We start from the raw sequence: 13,122 nt of genomic DNA, 5'->3' as shown, positions 1-13,122 counted from the left end.
AACTTAGGCGGAGTTACTTGGGAAGAGGAGGGCGACTCAGAGTGGGAAGGACAGAGAAGGACATAGATGTGGCCAGGCTGGGGAGCAAGAGCTGAGCTGGAAAGGTGCTTGTCATGCACACATGAAGACCGTCGTTTGACTCAGAACCGTGTTAAAAACAAAAGCAAACCAAAACATGAGTGTGGTGCCCATGCTCATAAAACTCATACCAGCAAGGTGGGGACAGGAAGCTCCCCCAGGCCGGATGGCCAGCCAGCCTAGTCTACTTGGTGAGCTCAAGGCCAGTGAGAGACCTTGTCTTTTTTTTTTTTTAAAGATTTATTTACTTATTATGTATACAGGAGAGGGTGCCAGATCTCATTACAGATGGTTGTGAGCCACCATGTGGGTGCTGGGAATTGAACTCAGGTCCTCTGGAAAAGCAGTCAGTGCTCTTAACCTCTGAGCCATCTCTCCAGCCCCGGAGACCTTGTCTTAAAATACAAGGTAGGTAGTACCTGAGGAAGGACACCTGCAGGAATATATTACAGTGACTAAGCTTAGTCCTGAGGGGTGACTCGGGGTTCTGGGGACTGCAGGCCAGTGGGAAGCCAAGGCAGCTGCCTAGACCAAAGGATACACAGTGAAGAGTCAGGGCTTCACACAGGAGCCCAACGGGGACCTAAACTAGACTGGGTGCAGGAGATCCCAGGCTTCTTTCGTCTCTGTCTGTCACCCTAGCCACTCGAAAGTGACATTTCATTTCTCAAATTAAAAAGTCATTTCCTAGCCACGCAAGGTGGTGTACCCTTTAATCCCAACACTTGAAAGGTGGAGTCAGGTGGTTCTCTGAGTCTGAGGTCTACAAAGTGAGTTCCAAGCCAGACAGGGCCACCCAAAGGAAAAACAATGTGCCCCCCACCTCACCCCAGCCATTTCATAGCCAGGCTTGATAGTGTGCTCTGACTGTGATCCCAGCTAGTCAGCAGTTGAGCAGGAGGATCACTTGAGCCCAGGCGTTCCGGACCAGCTGGGGCAACATAGTGAGACCCTGTTGCAACAATTAACTAACTAAATAATAAATGAAGAACAATTTTAAAATACGGTTTGAGCTGGGAATTACTGGATGGGCTGAATTCTGGGAAGCCAGATGACCAGGCAGTGAAGACCAGGACTTTGAGAGGCGGCAGACCAGCCCGGAGGCTGGCACAGGACGCTGGAAGCCAATAGATGGGGTTCGAGCTGCTCCCAGAACTCACTATGGGCCGAGGCAGAACTGATGGGCACTCTTAACTCAATCAGTGACAGAACAGCGTAAGTGGAGGCATGGGTCTGGGCTGTGGGTGGGGTGTATGCACCTGTGGTACCCCCATTGCCTGCTGTGGACATTCACTTTCCCATGGAGAGCCATAGTTAGCAATGTGCAGATGTCTCTAAGAGCCGACCTTTCTACCCGCCTCCCTGCCATACCAGCCACTAGGGAGAGTCATTTCATTTCTCAAATTAAAAATCCATTCTGTGCCGTGAATAATGGATGGATGAGGCCAGGGAGGCTGGGTGGAGGGCAGGAAGCTGGTTTTGGCCTAGGAGACACCACAGAACTGCTGGGAAACCAGGCACTGACTGGGATCCCAGGGATGACACATTGCAGGGGCCAGGATTCTATCCCACAAGGTACAGAGCTGGGACTGACCATAGCTAGGTCTGGCTTCAGGCTGTAGTCCTCTTTTAGGGCAAGACACACAGCACTTTGGTGAATGCTCAGTAGCTGTGAGTCCTTAGTGTGAATACTGCTGTCCTAAAGAGTGTCAGAGATGGGGCTGCTGGCGTCCCTTCCTGGAACCCAGACTCAGTGACGCCCATCACAGAGTCGTTGGGATGCACCCTTGGCTCATGGGGAGGCAAAGATCTGCTTCCAAATCCTTCCTTCTCTTCCGTCCCACCCCGCTGTGCTTCTCTGACTGCCACCTGCCTCCTCTCCCCTGGCTTCTAGAGTCTCCCTAGGGGCTCTGCTGGACTCAGCTAGCCTGGGCCCAGTCCTGTCACTCTCCTGCTAATCAGTTCTGGGATTACCTAGTTCTCTGAGAACCCCAGAGACTGAGGAATCGAGGAGCTGGAGTTCTGATCCCTGGGCCTCACTCGTCTTCCTCTTCTGAAGACATGCAGGAAAGAGAAGGGGGGAGGTCTTTGGACCGTTTCTATGGAAGCCTGACCACAGAACATGTCACGGTGATGAGGACCCAACTCTGAGCTAACTCCTGCTGTCCCTGGTCCTACACTCAGGGCTCAGTATGAAAAACAAGATGTTGGACAGAACAGATAGACTGGGAGGCCCAACAGCCTGGCTGGGAGACAGATGAACGGATCAATGGCAGCTGAGTGTGGGAATGGGAACCAGATGAACGGAGTGCAAGGGCTGGCCCCGAGGAAGGACGGACCGAGGACCAGGGTCCCCATCCTCCTGTGGCCGCAGTGGGAAGTCCCTGGGGAAGCACGTTTGCCTGTGTGCCTTCCTGTCGGAGTAGTCAGCTCCTTGAGACAATATCCATTTTTATATTTCTTGGAAATTTCACGGCATTCATTTCGGGGAAAATAAAAGCTGTCATTGCTGGAGAAATGATACCAATCAGGGCCTGAAAAGGCTGGAAAATTATCCTCCTGGAGATGGAATGTTGAGGGGAAAATGCAGATTAAAAGCACAAAGAGCCACTCTGCCACCGCCCTGCCCTCCCCTCCCCCTCACGGAAACACGACATTTTGCGTAATTCCATCTCCCCTCAGTAGAATTAATTGGACCTGAGAATAATGCATGGGGGCAGAGGAGAACCTTAGGATGGCCAGATCCAGAGACATCTCTGAGAGTGGGGCTTAAGAGATAGAGAGATGGACAGACTGGACAGGCAGGATAGGGGAAGAGGTGGCTACTGAAGGCTAGTGACTGGGTGACTGACTGAAGAACAGCCCCAGAGGAGGGAGACAGGATGGTGGACTCACTTCTTCGTTCCCACCTTATCATGAATTCCATCACATGGGTATTCACCAATGTCTGAAACATTACTTAGGCCAGGGTTGCAGGCTGGAGCCACAGCCCTGGGACTGCTGAAGCTGCGTGGTCCTTTGCCAGGGACACAGGAAGAGATGGGTAAGGCAAGGCAGGGAGAGCAGATTCGGGAAACAGTATCAGTTCTGGAAGCTCCTGGTTCTCTGTCACATGTAGGCCTCACCCTACGGATGCAGTGGAGAGGCAAAGATGGTTCTGTCTCCTGGACGGAAGGAGGTCCAACATTTAAAAAGCAAGCACAGCTAGAAGCCGTGGAAGGCTGGATAAATTCACCCCATGTAATCCCATGAGGTGTAGTTCTGAGCGAAGTGGGGTAAGATCCCTCCCTCTCCTGGCCCACAGCATCCTTTTCTTGGTCCTTCTCCCTATGTGGGCCAGGGACTTCCTGGCACTGATGGCAGGAAAAAACTAAGGTTGAGGAGGCCCCAGCTCCAGCCTCTTCTTGTAGCCTCCCCAGTAGAGTTAGGTGAAGGGTATTGCACCAACCAGAACCCAGACGGGGCAGGCATGAGCTCCAGTTAAAAGGACAAAGAGGTGCCGATGACGAAGGCGCCTGGCAGAGTGCAGGGCAAGATACAAGCTCTTCACCTGATTCTCCCACAGCCCATTGGAGTCCTCCCTGAGCTGGGCTGCTGTGGGCTCGGCCCAGACGGCCCTGTCGCCTCCAGACCTCCAGTTTCAGCCCCTTTACCGAAGACTGTAGCCTCCGCTTGGAGCCACCTCATCAGAAGGGACTGCGCCTCCTCCTCCCGGGACAGATCTGGACTCCGGAGTCCTGGAGCCTGAAGCTGGTGCACCACCCTCAGGAGTGTGTCTCCGCGGTCGCCATCCCCACCTCCCCGCTGCGGGAGCTGACAGGTAGCCCAGAGGGAAGCAGGGAGAAGGAGGGGTGCAGGGGGCGGGAGGAGGAGGGTGGAGCTGCCTGCGCGCCCCCTCCTTCGGGGCCGGCGGGCGGCGCGGCGCGGCGGCAGAGGAGGCGGCGGGCGCACGGAGCGGCAGCCAGCCCAGCTCTGCTCCGGCTGAGGCCGGGATTGCTCCCGACGCTTCGGTCCTCGCCCGGCTCAGACGCGCACCTGCCGGGTAAGTGTCATTTGGGTCCACTGCCGCCGAGGCCAACCATCGCAGCCACCCCTGGGGCCACCGCGGCCGCGGAGCCGAGCTTCTTGGCTTTGTCTGTGTCCTCCCGGCTCTGGCTCCAGCTGCGGCTGCGGCTGCGACTCTAGGACTCGGTTCTTAAGCTCCGCTGACTGCACCGCGCGACGCAGGAGACTCCGAGCTCAGGGCCGGCGTAGCAAAGGGGTGAAACTTCGCCCAACTTTGGGTTCTGGGGAGAACCTGTTGACGCCAGGAATGGCCCGGGGCTGCGATGGGTGGCAAATGATGAAACCAATCTCTAGTCAGGGCCGTCGGGTGTGTGTGTGTGTGTGGAGATGGGGGCTGGAGGGGGCTGCTGCTTGGGGAGGAGGCTTGTGGGCTTTGGGGCTACTGAAGAGAAACAGCCAGAAGCTGGCTTGAGAGTGGTCCTGCAGACTTCCCCGAGGACAAAGTTTGGGTGTCTGATAGCTTTTTAGTGCAGAGAGCTGAAGGAGGCTTCAGGGTCCGCATAGAGGCGCCCCTGACCACACCTCCTTTCTCTGGCTTCTGCTTCCCCCTCCCCCACCTGGCCTTGGCTGGAGCAGACGATGGGCAAGAAAGGCAAAGGCAAGGGAAACAGGTTGCCGGTGAAAGCCCTACTTTGTGCCCGGTGCTCTTTTGCTTTGTACCAGGGCATCCCAGCTGCGGCGAGCATGTGGACACGGGGAAGGCAGGTTAAAAGGATACTACTATTCCCGTAAGAGCTGGTGGCTACTGAACCCTCCTCTTGCCTTCTTCCTTGGGTGGCGAAGCGAAGCCAGGCACAGGCTTTGGTTGTGGATCACAAGTGGTCTCCATCTTCTTAAACTAACCTCCATCTCTTGTTCCTGGCCCCCCTCGCTTTCTAGGGCCTCTCTGAGACTACTAATGTTCCCTTCCTACAGCTGCGACCGAGGGCCATGTGGACGCCGACCAGAAAGCCGGTAGACAGAAGCAGCCTATAACCGACCAAACAAGGCGTGTGCAGCCACAGCCTCGAAACCATGGAGGCCCCATATTCCATGACTGCACACTATGATGAGTTCCAGGAAGTCAAGTATGTAAGCCGGTGTGGCACCGGGGGCGCCCGAGGGACCTCGTTGCCTCCAGGCTTCCCGAGGGGCGCAGGGCGCAGCGCTAGCGGGACCCGGACCGGGCTGCCACGTTGGAATCGACGCGAGGTGTGCCTGCTGTCGGGGCTGGTGTTTGCCGCCGGCCTCTGCGCCATCCTGGCGGCCATGCTGGCGCTCAAGTACCTGGGCCCGGGAGCGGCAGGCGGTGGCGGAGCCTGTCCCGAGGGCTGCCCCGAGCGCAAGGCCTTCGCGCGCGCCGCCCGCTTCCTGTCTGCCAACCTGGACGCCAGCATCGACCCGTGCCAGGACTTCTACTCGTTCGCGTGCGGGGGCTGGTTGCGGCGCCACGCCATCCCCGACGACAAGCTCACCTACGGCACGATCGCGGCCATCGGCGAGCAGAACGAGGAGCGTCTGCGGCGCCTGCTGGCGAGACCCGCGGGAGGCCCCGGCGGCGCTGCGCAGCGCAAGGTGCGCGCCTTCTTCCGCTCGTGCCTCGACATGCGCGAGATCGAGAGGCTCGGGCCGCGCCCCATGCTCGAGGTCATTGAGGACTGCGGCGGCTGGGACCTGGGCGGCGCGGCCGATCGCCCGGGGGCGGCTCGCTGGGACCTCAACCGACTGCTGTACAAGGCGCAAGGCGTGTACAGCGCGGCCGCGCTCTTCTCGCTCACTGTCAGCCTGGACGACAGGAACTCCTCGCGCTACGTCATCCGCGTGAGTGTGTCCCCCCTACCCCCACCCTCACCGGCAACCCCGGCGCCCCTCCTGAGACCTGGGACCCTCGGCGCCGCGTGCCCCACGCTCGATCCCGCGCCCGAGATGCGGGTTCGGACCGCGAGGGGCGCGGGGAGGAGTGGAGCGCGGGCGGGCAGAGCGCGGGAGGAGGGCGCAAGTAATTTCCCTGGAGTAATTGCGGTGTTTAGCTGAGCCGCGGGAGCCGCAATTCCCAGCCCTCAGGCAGGCGGGGTTCGGGGAGTAGGAGACCGCGGGCTACCGCCCTGAAAGGCTGGGGTTGGCCAGGAATTCCAGAGGCACCAACTCCTAGTACAGCGCCCCATGGTGTCCCGACAGGTGGGCAAAGTAAAGGCTGTTGGGGAAGGAGTGAAGGGTGGGTTCTCCAAGGCGTCTTCAGGCTGGACTAACAGCGATGGGGTTTGGCTAGCTTCTCTGGATGGAGGGAGGGGTTGGTTTTCGTGCTCCGGGAGCTTATGGTAATGAATCTGTGTTTGGCTCATCTTCTCTTTTGTGACGCTGGAAAACCGGCCATTCACTTCTGACCTGGCGTCCCCGTTTCCCTCCTCAGATTGACCAGGACGGGCTGACCCTGCCAGAGAGAACCCTGTACCTAGCTCAAGATGAGGAGAGTGAGAAGGTGCCTGGGCATGGCATGGGGTGGGGCTTCTGGAAAGGAAGGGGCTCCGGGAAGGGAGTTCCAGGGGTAGGTGTCTCCCTAACGAGGAGCTCCTGTCTTGGTGCAGATCCTGGCCGCTTACAGGGTGTTCATGGAGCGTCTTCTCAGGCTGTTGGGGGCAGATGCTGTGGAACAGAAGGCTCAAGAGATCCTTCAACTGGAACAGAGGCTGGCCAATGTGAGCAGGAGAGGCCGGGAGCTGCGGGGACTGGGACGTGGGCAGGGAGCATAGATCAGGCCCGGGTCTATCTGGTCTCCACTCCAGATCTCTGTATCAGAATATGATGATCTCCGTCGGGATGTCAGCTCCATGTACAACAAAGTGACCCTGGGACAGCTGCAGAAGATCACCCCCCACGTGAGTGTTCCCAGACCTGGTGGACGGGTGCTGCGAGGGGGCTGGGATGGCAGGTCACCTTCTTTAGGTATGGCTGAGGTCTTCCATGCCGCCCATGCCTTGTTTCCCCACAGTTGCGGTGGAAGTGGCTGCTGGACCAGATCTTCCAGGAGGACTTCTCTGAGGACGAGGAGGTGGTGCTGCTGGCCACAGACTACATGCAGCAGGTGTCCCAGCTCATCCGCTCCACACCCCGCAGGTGAGGCTGCACGCCCCCACCCCTGCACTGCTGGCTCCTTCCTTGCCTCAGGGCCTCTCCTTCAGCAACCTAGTCCACTTGGTGACCTTGGTAAACCCTGTCTCCTCTGAGGCCACACACTTCAGGAGGCAGCTGGGAGCCCTGGGATGGGAATCCACATCCTGGGGCCACATGCTGGTGCCCACTCCTTCCCTGTGGGAGCCTGGATAGACTGGGATTCCCTTGAGCTGCCCTCAACCTCCTGGGATGGTGAGGCAGAGAGTTTGGACGTCACTAAGGGATATGTCGCTAAAGTCATACTGCACATGGGTAGATCCTTGGGGGAAATCCTGCTAGTCCCTGTACATCCAGGGAAGGAAGATCTAGGCAACCATCTCTGAGTGCCTGTGTCCCGTACAAAAGCTGGAAACAATGCTGGTCCGTCAGGGTCAGGCTTAAGGGCTCTTGTTATTAGTAAGATCATATTCTGCTGCGTGGCTGGGGCTTGGGACATTTCAAAATGGATTTCTGCATGTCTGAATTGACCTCTTTCCCCCTCTCAGTGGGCACGGTGGGTACTGGGTCCTACCCTAGCACGGGAGCACAGGTAGGTAGGACGCAACCCACCTGCATGTCTGTCTGGACAACCCCCTGCTTTACCTGGCCTCCAGGATCCTACACAACTACCTCGTGTGGCGTGTGGTGGTGGTTCTGAGTGAGCACCTGTCCCCACCATTCCGTGAGGCACTGCACGAGCTGGCCAGAGAGATGGAGGGCAGTGACAAACCCCAGGAGCTGGCCCGAGTCTGCCTGGGCCAGGCCAACCGCCACTTTGGCATGGCTCTTGGTGCCCTCTTTGTACATGAGCACTTCTCAGCTGCCAGTAAAGCCAAGGTCAGGCTGCCCTGGGTCTAGGGTGGGGGTGCAGGCAGTGAGCCCGGTGTGGACAATGCAAGACCCCATACCTCCCCTTGTGGCTCAGGGCGTAGGTTGGGCATTGGGCTTAGCTGTCCCTGAGGATCTAGGATGCTCCCCCCTGGGCCTCTCCTCCCCTAGGAAGCTTGCATGCGGTCAGCGGCAGGTGCCTGCTCTGCCTTTCCCCTGCCGTCCATCTTAGCTGTGCTCAGGAGACATGGCCTTAGGACTGCATAGAATGGTGCTGAGATGGTTCCTTCTTCCAGGCTGGGAGCTTGCTCTCATGCCTCTGAGTGTGGGCCCTGCTTGCCATGTCTCTCTCTCCTGGTGCTCAGCATGGTGCCCTGGACTGAGAAGCGGTAGCAGAAGATAGGAAGCCCTTTGGTGCCAGGTGCTGGGTTCAGATCCAAAACTTCCGAGGCTGACCCTTGATCCCTGGTGTCTGACCCTCAGGTGCAGCAGCTGGTGGAAGATATCAAGTACATCTTGGGCCAGCGCCTGGAGGAGCTGGACTGGATGGACGCCCAGACCAAGGCAGCCGCCCGGGCCAAGGTGAGATAGGGTCTGAGTCCCAGGGTTGGCTCCGCAGATGTCGTTCAAGTGCCTGCTGGGTATCAGGCACTGGGAATAAGAAGAGAGAGGCAAAGATACCTTTACGGAATTGACTGGTCTGTTCTGTCCTACCTGGATCCCGGACCCAGGCTAGTTCCAAGCTCTATTGTTTTGTTTGTTTCCTGTGAGAGTCTGTTTTCTGAGGCCCGGGTCCCTTGCCCTGTCTCTCATCTGCAGCTCCAGTACATGATGGTCATGGTCGGCTACCCAGACTTCCTGCTGAAACCTGAGGCTGTAGACAAAGAATACGAGGTAGGCAGGATTCCACTGCAGCCAGGCCGCAGGGAAGCTCATCGCCAGACCTGGAGGAGGAACCCTGGTTCCCCAGCTCTTGGCTGAGCGCTGCCCATCTCCATGCAGTTCGAGGTTCATGAGAAGACCTACTTCAAGAACATCCTGAACAGCATCCGATTCAGTATCCAGTTGTCCGTCAAGAAGATTCGACAGGAAGTAGACAAATCCACGTGGGTGCCTGGCCCTGAGCTCAGGGTCAAGAGGGCCGTGAGGGGAGCGAGGGCATGCTGGGGACATGGGTCTGTGTAGAGCACGGGTGAGGAGAATAAGGTGATGGGTGGCCTCGCCCAGGGGAGGCCAGAAGACGCACTGTTAGAAGCCAGCTGTGAGAGCAGGAGCTCCTTGAAGAAGCTGGGTGTGAGGACCCTCGGGGAGGCGTGTGCCCTCCAGGTGACTCTGGCCTCCTCGCACAGGTGGCTGCTCCCACCACAGGCACTCAATGCCTACTACCTACCCAACAAGAACCAGATGGGTAAGGAGATGCGTCCTGACCTGCCCGGGGTGGGCCGGAAGTGGGCGTGCTCCCCGCTGACCAGGCCTCCCTTTTAGTTTTCCCAGCTGGCATCCTGCAGCCCACCCTGTATGACCCCGACTTCCCACAGTGAGTAAAAGGGCGCAGCTGGGCCCGCCAGCCCTGTCTGCAGGTGGCAGGGTGGGGGGCAGAGTCACACACCCTGGGTTCCCACAGTCCCGTTTCGTTTCATCTGTGGTAGTAGTCAGAAGAAGCTGTAGGTGACAGCTTCCTGATTACACCCTTGCTCTGGTCTGACCACTTGCTGCAGTAAAATAACCTGACCAGAGGCAACTCTGGGAGGAAAGGGTTTATTTGGCTTACACTTCGAGGTCACAGTCCATTATTGAGGGAAGGCAGGCCAGAACCCGTGGAGGAATGCTGCTGCCTCGCCCACCCTCTGGCTTGCTCTCTGGCTCAGTTTCAGCTTACGTTCTTACACATCCCAGGCCCACCTGCCTAGGGATGGTGCTGGCCGCAGTAGACCGGGCTCTCCCCCATCGGCCATCAGTAAGACCGTCTCTCAAAGACATGGCCACGGGCCAATCTGAGCTGGGCAGTCCCCCAGTGAGACCAGCTCGGGTGACTCTAGGCTGTGCCGAGCTTACAGCTAAAGCCAACTAGCATGCCCCTTACCCATTTTAGGCCCAGAAAGTGGGGCAGCATAGAGATGAGGAAGGAGGCCTGGTCCTCAAGTAAATTCCTCAGTTCCTCCCTGCTTCTCTTAACTCACAGCCTCCATCCACTTTGTAAGATGTTATTTCCCAAAACACAGCTGGACATGTGTCACTGTCACTGGTCCCTTTCACGGAGGCTGTGAGGAGGCTGAGGGACACATGCCCAGGACCTTGGAGATGCCTAGACCTCCGAGGCCTCGCTGGCCACCTGCCAGGAGCAATAGGGGCCTGGGCAGCAGTGTGGGGCTCCCCGAGGGCAGGAGAAGGCTGTGGTCTAACCTGCTCCTGTGGTCCAGGTCTCTGAACTACGGGGGCATCGGCACCATCATTGGACATGAGCTGACCCACGGCTTCGATGACTGGGGTGAGAGGGGGTGGGGAGGGGAGGGCAGGACGCTGGGAGAGCCATGGGGACGGGTCAGCGTTGGCTGGTGGGGGAGGAGGGGCTTAGAGCCCAGCCTTAGAGTGAGGCTCACTCTTGGCATACTGGCATACCCCTCTGCTGCCCACAGGGGGCCAGTATGACCGCTCGGGAAACCTGCTACACTGGTGGACGGAGGCTTCCTACAGCCGCTTTCTGCGCAAGGCCGAGTGCATTGTTCGCCTCTATGACAACTTCACGGTCTACAACCAGCGGGTGAGGCCTTCCCGGCTTGTCCTTGGTGCCCTTTTAGCTGGCCGCAGACTGGAAGCATGCGTGCATGCTCATGCACACATACATGTATCCGCACACATGCTCTCGGCTTCCTGTGTGCACGAACAGCCTCATAGTTCACGAAGGAGACTCACACAGTACATGTGGTACATGTGTGGTGAGGAGAGGAGGAGGCTTCTCCTGAATTCCCTGGGAAATGGGGAGGGGCCGTAGCTCAGGGCAGCCAGAGCTATGTGAGGCCAGCAGGGCCCACGCAGCTCCTTCCTCTTCCCTTCCGGCGGCAGGTGAATGGAAAGCACACACTGGGTGAGAACATCGCCGACATGGGCGGCCTCAAGCTGGCCTACTATGTGAGTCACCCAGCCTGCTCCCTGTCCCTGCTGGGGACAGGTGGATGAGAGCCCCAGACATGGTCCCTCTCTATTCTTCCTGCTGATGCTGTGGCCTAGGCTGGGGTCCTCTGGGGGGCGGGGAACACGCACCACCTTCACTGGGAGACCAGAGAGGACTGCCTGGAGGGGGTGGCTCTATCCTGGGATCAGTGTACCAAAGCAGGAAGGTGGACAGGCAGGGAAGACAATGGAAAGGGGGGGGGGAGGTTATGGAACTGGGGCTGGTGGGGGAGGGGCTGGTCTTCTCCCGGGAGGATGGCTGGGTGGAGGACGGAGAAGGGGCAGCGTGCGGCACAGGTGCTCACAGCAGCCCCCTTCTCTCGGCACCCCCAGGCCTATCAGAAGTGGGTCCGGGAGCACGGCCCAGAGCACCCGCTGCATCGGCTCAAGTACACGCACAACCAGCTTTTCTTCATTGCCTTTGCCCAGGTGGGCTGGATGGAGACCTGATGGGCAGGGGCTGGGCGGGGCCTGGGCGGGGCCTGGGCGGGGCTGGGCGGGGGGGGGGGGTGCTGGATGGAGACCTGATGGGCAGGGCTGGGCGGGGGGGGGGGGGGGGGGGGGGGGGGGGGGGGCTGGATGGAGACCTGATGGGCAGGGGCTGGGCAGGCTGGGCAGGGCTGGGCAGGGCTGGGCAGGGCTGGGCAGGGACTGGGCGGGGGCTGGATGGAGACCTGATGGGCAGGGGCTGGGCGGGGCCTGGGCGGGGCCGGGCAGGGTACACAGTGTCCAGGCTCAGTCTCAGCCTTGCCCAGGCCTCAAATGACCGTTCTCAGGGTCCAGCCCTCTCCCATCGCCTGTCCTCTCAGAGGTGATGGCCCATGGCTTCTGCTGGGGCCTAAGTGTGGGGAAGGGAGGCGGGAATAAGCAGTAGACGCCGCCGGGCTCCATTTCTCCCTCTCTTCGCCTGCCTGCCGGGGCCCCAGAACTGGTGCATCAAGCGACGGTCGCAGTCCATCTACCTGCAGGTGCTGACAGACAAACACGCGCCAGAGCACTACCGGTACGCCCGTCCGCCTTCCCGGCCGGTCTGCATGGGGGGCAGAGGGACAAGAAGGGACCTGGGTCAACCCAGAACACGTGAGGGGTGGCTAGTGAAGCCCCCACTGCTGGGGTCTCCCCCCATGCCAGGGTCCTGGGCAGCGTGTCCCAGTTTGAGGAGTTCGGCCGGGCCTTCCACTGTCCCAAGGACTCTCCCATGAATCCTGTCCACAAATGCTCTGTGTGGTGAGCCCGGCTGTCTGCCTGCCTACCTGCACGCCCCCACTGCCCTGCACGGATCACCTCCACCAGCTGCCGGGCAGCATGAACCCCATGCTGCTCCAGGCCTACATGCCTTCCAACCGTTAAGTGACTGTCTTCCCGCCCCCTGCAGTCCTTTGCTTCGGCAAGGGCCTGGAGTAGGGGTAAGGCTGGGTTCTGGGGGCACTCGAGGAGGAGATGGGACGTCCCCACACCTGGCCCCAGGCAGCTGGACCCCAGCCGGGGCTGGACTGTACAGGTCCCGCTGATGTGTTCTTGCTGATACGTCGGGTCAATAAAGCTGCTGTGCTATATATTGCTTTGGCCTCCGGACGGAGAGGAAGTGGAGGGTCCTCTGGGTGGGAAGTTCAAGCCGCAGCACAGCTGGGACCCCAGAAAGACATTCTGACTCCCTCTGCTTCCCCTCTCTACTAATTACTGCTTCCTCCCAGCTCCCCACAGCCATGAGGGAGCTCCCTTCTAGGGCACCCTCAGTCCAGCCCTGTGGCCTGCTGACCTGCCTTTTATTTTTGGGCTGATACAGGGACTTGCTGGCAATGGAAAGCCAGTTTTTTTCCCCCAGTGTCCCAGCCAGGCCCCGATGTCAGC

At 59.2% G+C, this 13,122-nt stretch overlaps 1 protein-coding gene across 2 annotated transcripts; it reads left to right on the top strand.

Annotated features, from left to right (window-relative positions):
• Positions 1-3,472: 3,472 nt before the first annotated feature.
• On the top strand, positions 3,473-12,830 carry Ecel1 (endothelin converting enzyme like 1). 2 transcript variants are annotated; one of them, XM_028876251.2, is made up of 18 exons: positions 3,473-3,898; positions 5,059-5,943; positions 6,533-6,601; positions 6,708-6,818; positions 6,906-6,998; positions 7,112-7,236; positions 7,887-8,109; positions 8,584-8,682; positions 8,920-8,994; positions 9,103-9,206; positions 9,450-9,508; positions 9,586-9,637; positions 10,521-10,588; positions 10,737-10,861; positions 11,164-11,229; positions 11,605-11,700; positions 12,198-12,274; positions 12,403-12,830. In XM_028876251.2, the coding sequence occupies exons 2-18, from the start codon at positions 5,158-5,160 to the stop codon at positions 12,500-12,502; spliced, it is 2,328 nt and encodes a 775-aa protein (XP_028732084.1). In that variant the 5' UTR covers positions 3,473-3,898; positions 5,059-5,157; the 3' UTR covers positions 12,503-12,830. The 2 variants fall into 2 exon arrangements, with proteins under 2 accessions (XP_028732084.1, XP_028732083.1); XM_028876250.2 differs by lacking the exon at positions 3,473-3,898 and adding an exon at positions 4,014-4,120.
• Positions 12,831-13,122: the final 292 nt, after the last annotated feature.

This window comes from Peromyscus leucopus, chromosome 13 (genome assembly GCF_004664715.2).
Source record: "Peromyscus leucopus breed LL Stock chromosome 13, UCI_PerLeu_2.1, whole genome shotgun sequence".
Taxonomy (NCBI): Eukaryota; Metazoa; Chordata; class Mammalia; order Rodentia; family Cricetidae; genus Peromyscus; species Peromyscus leucopus.
The sequence above is the reverse complement of the archived record's forward strand: the minus strand, read 5'-3'. Positions and strand labels throughout refer to the sequence as shown.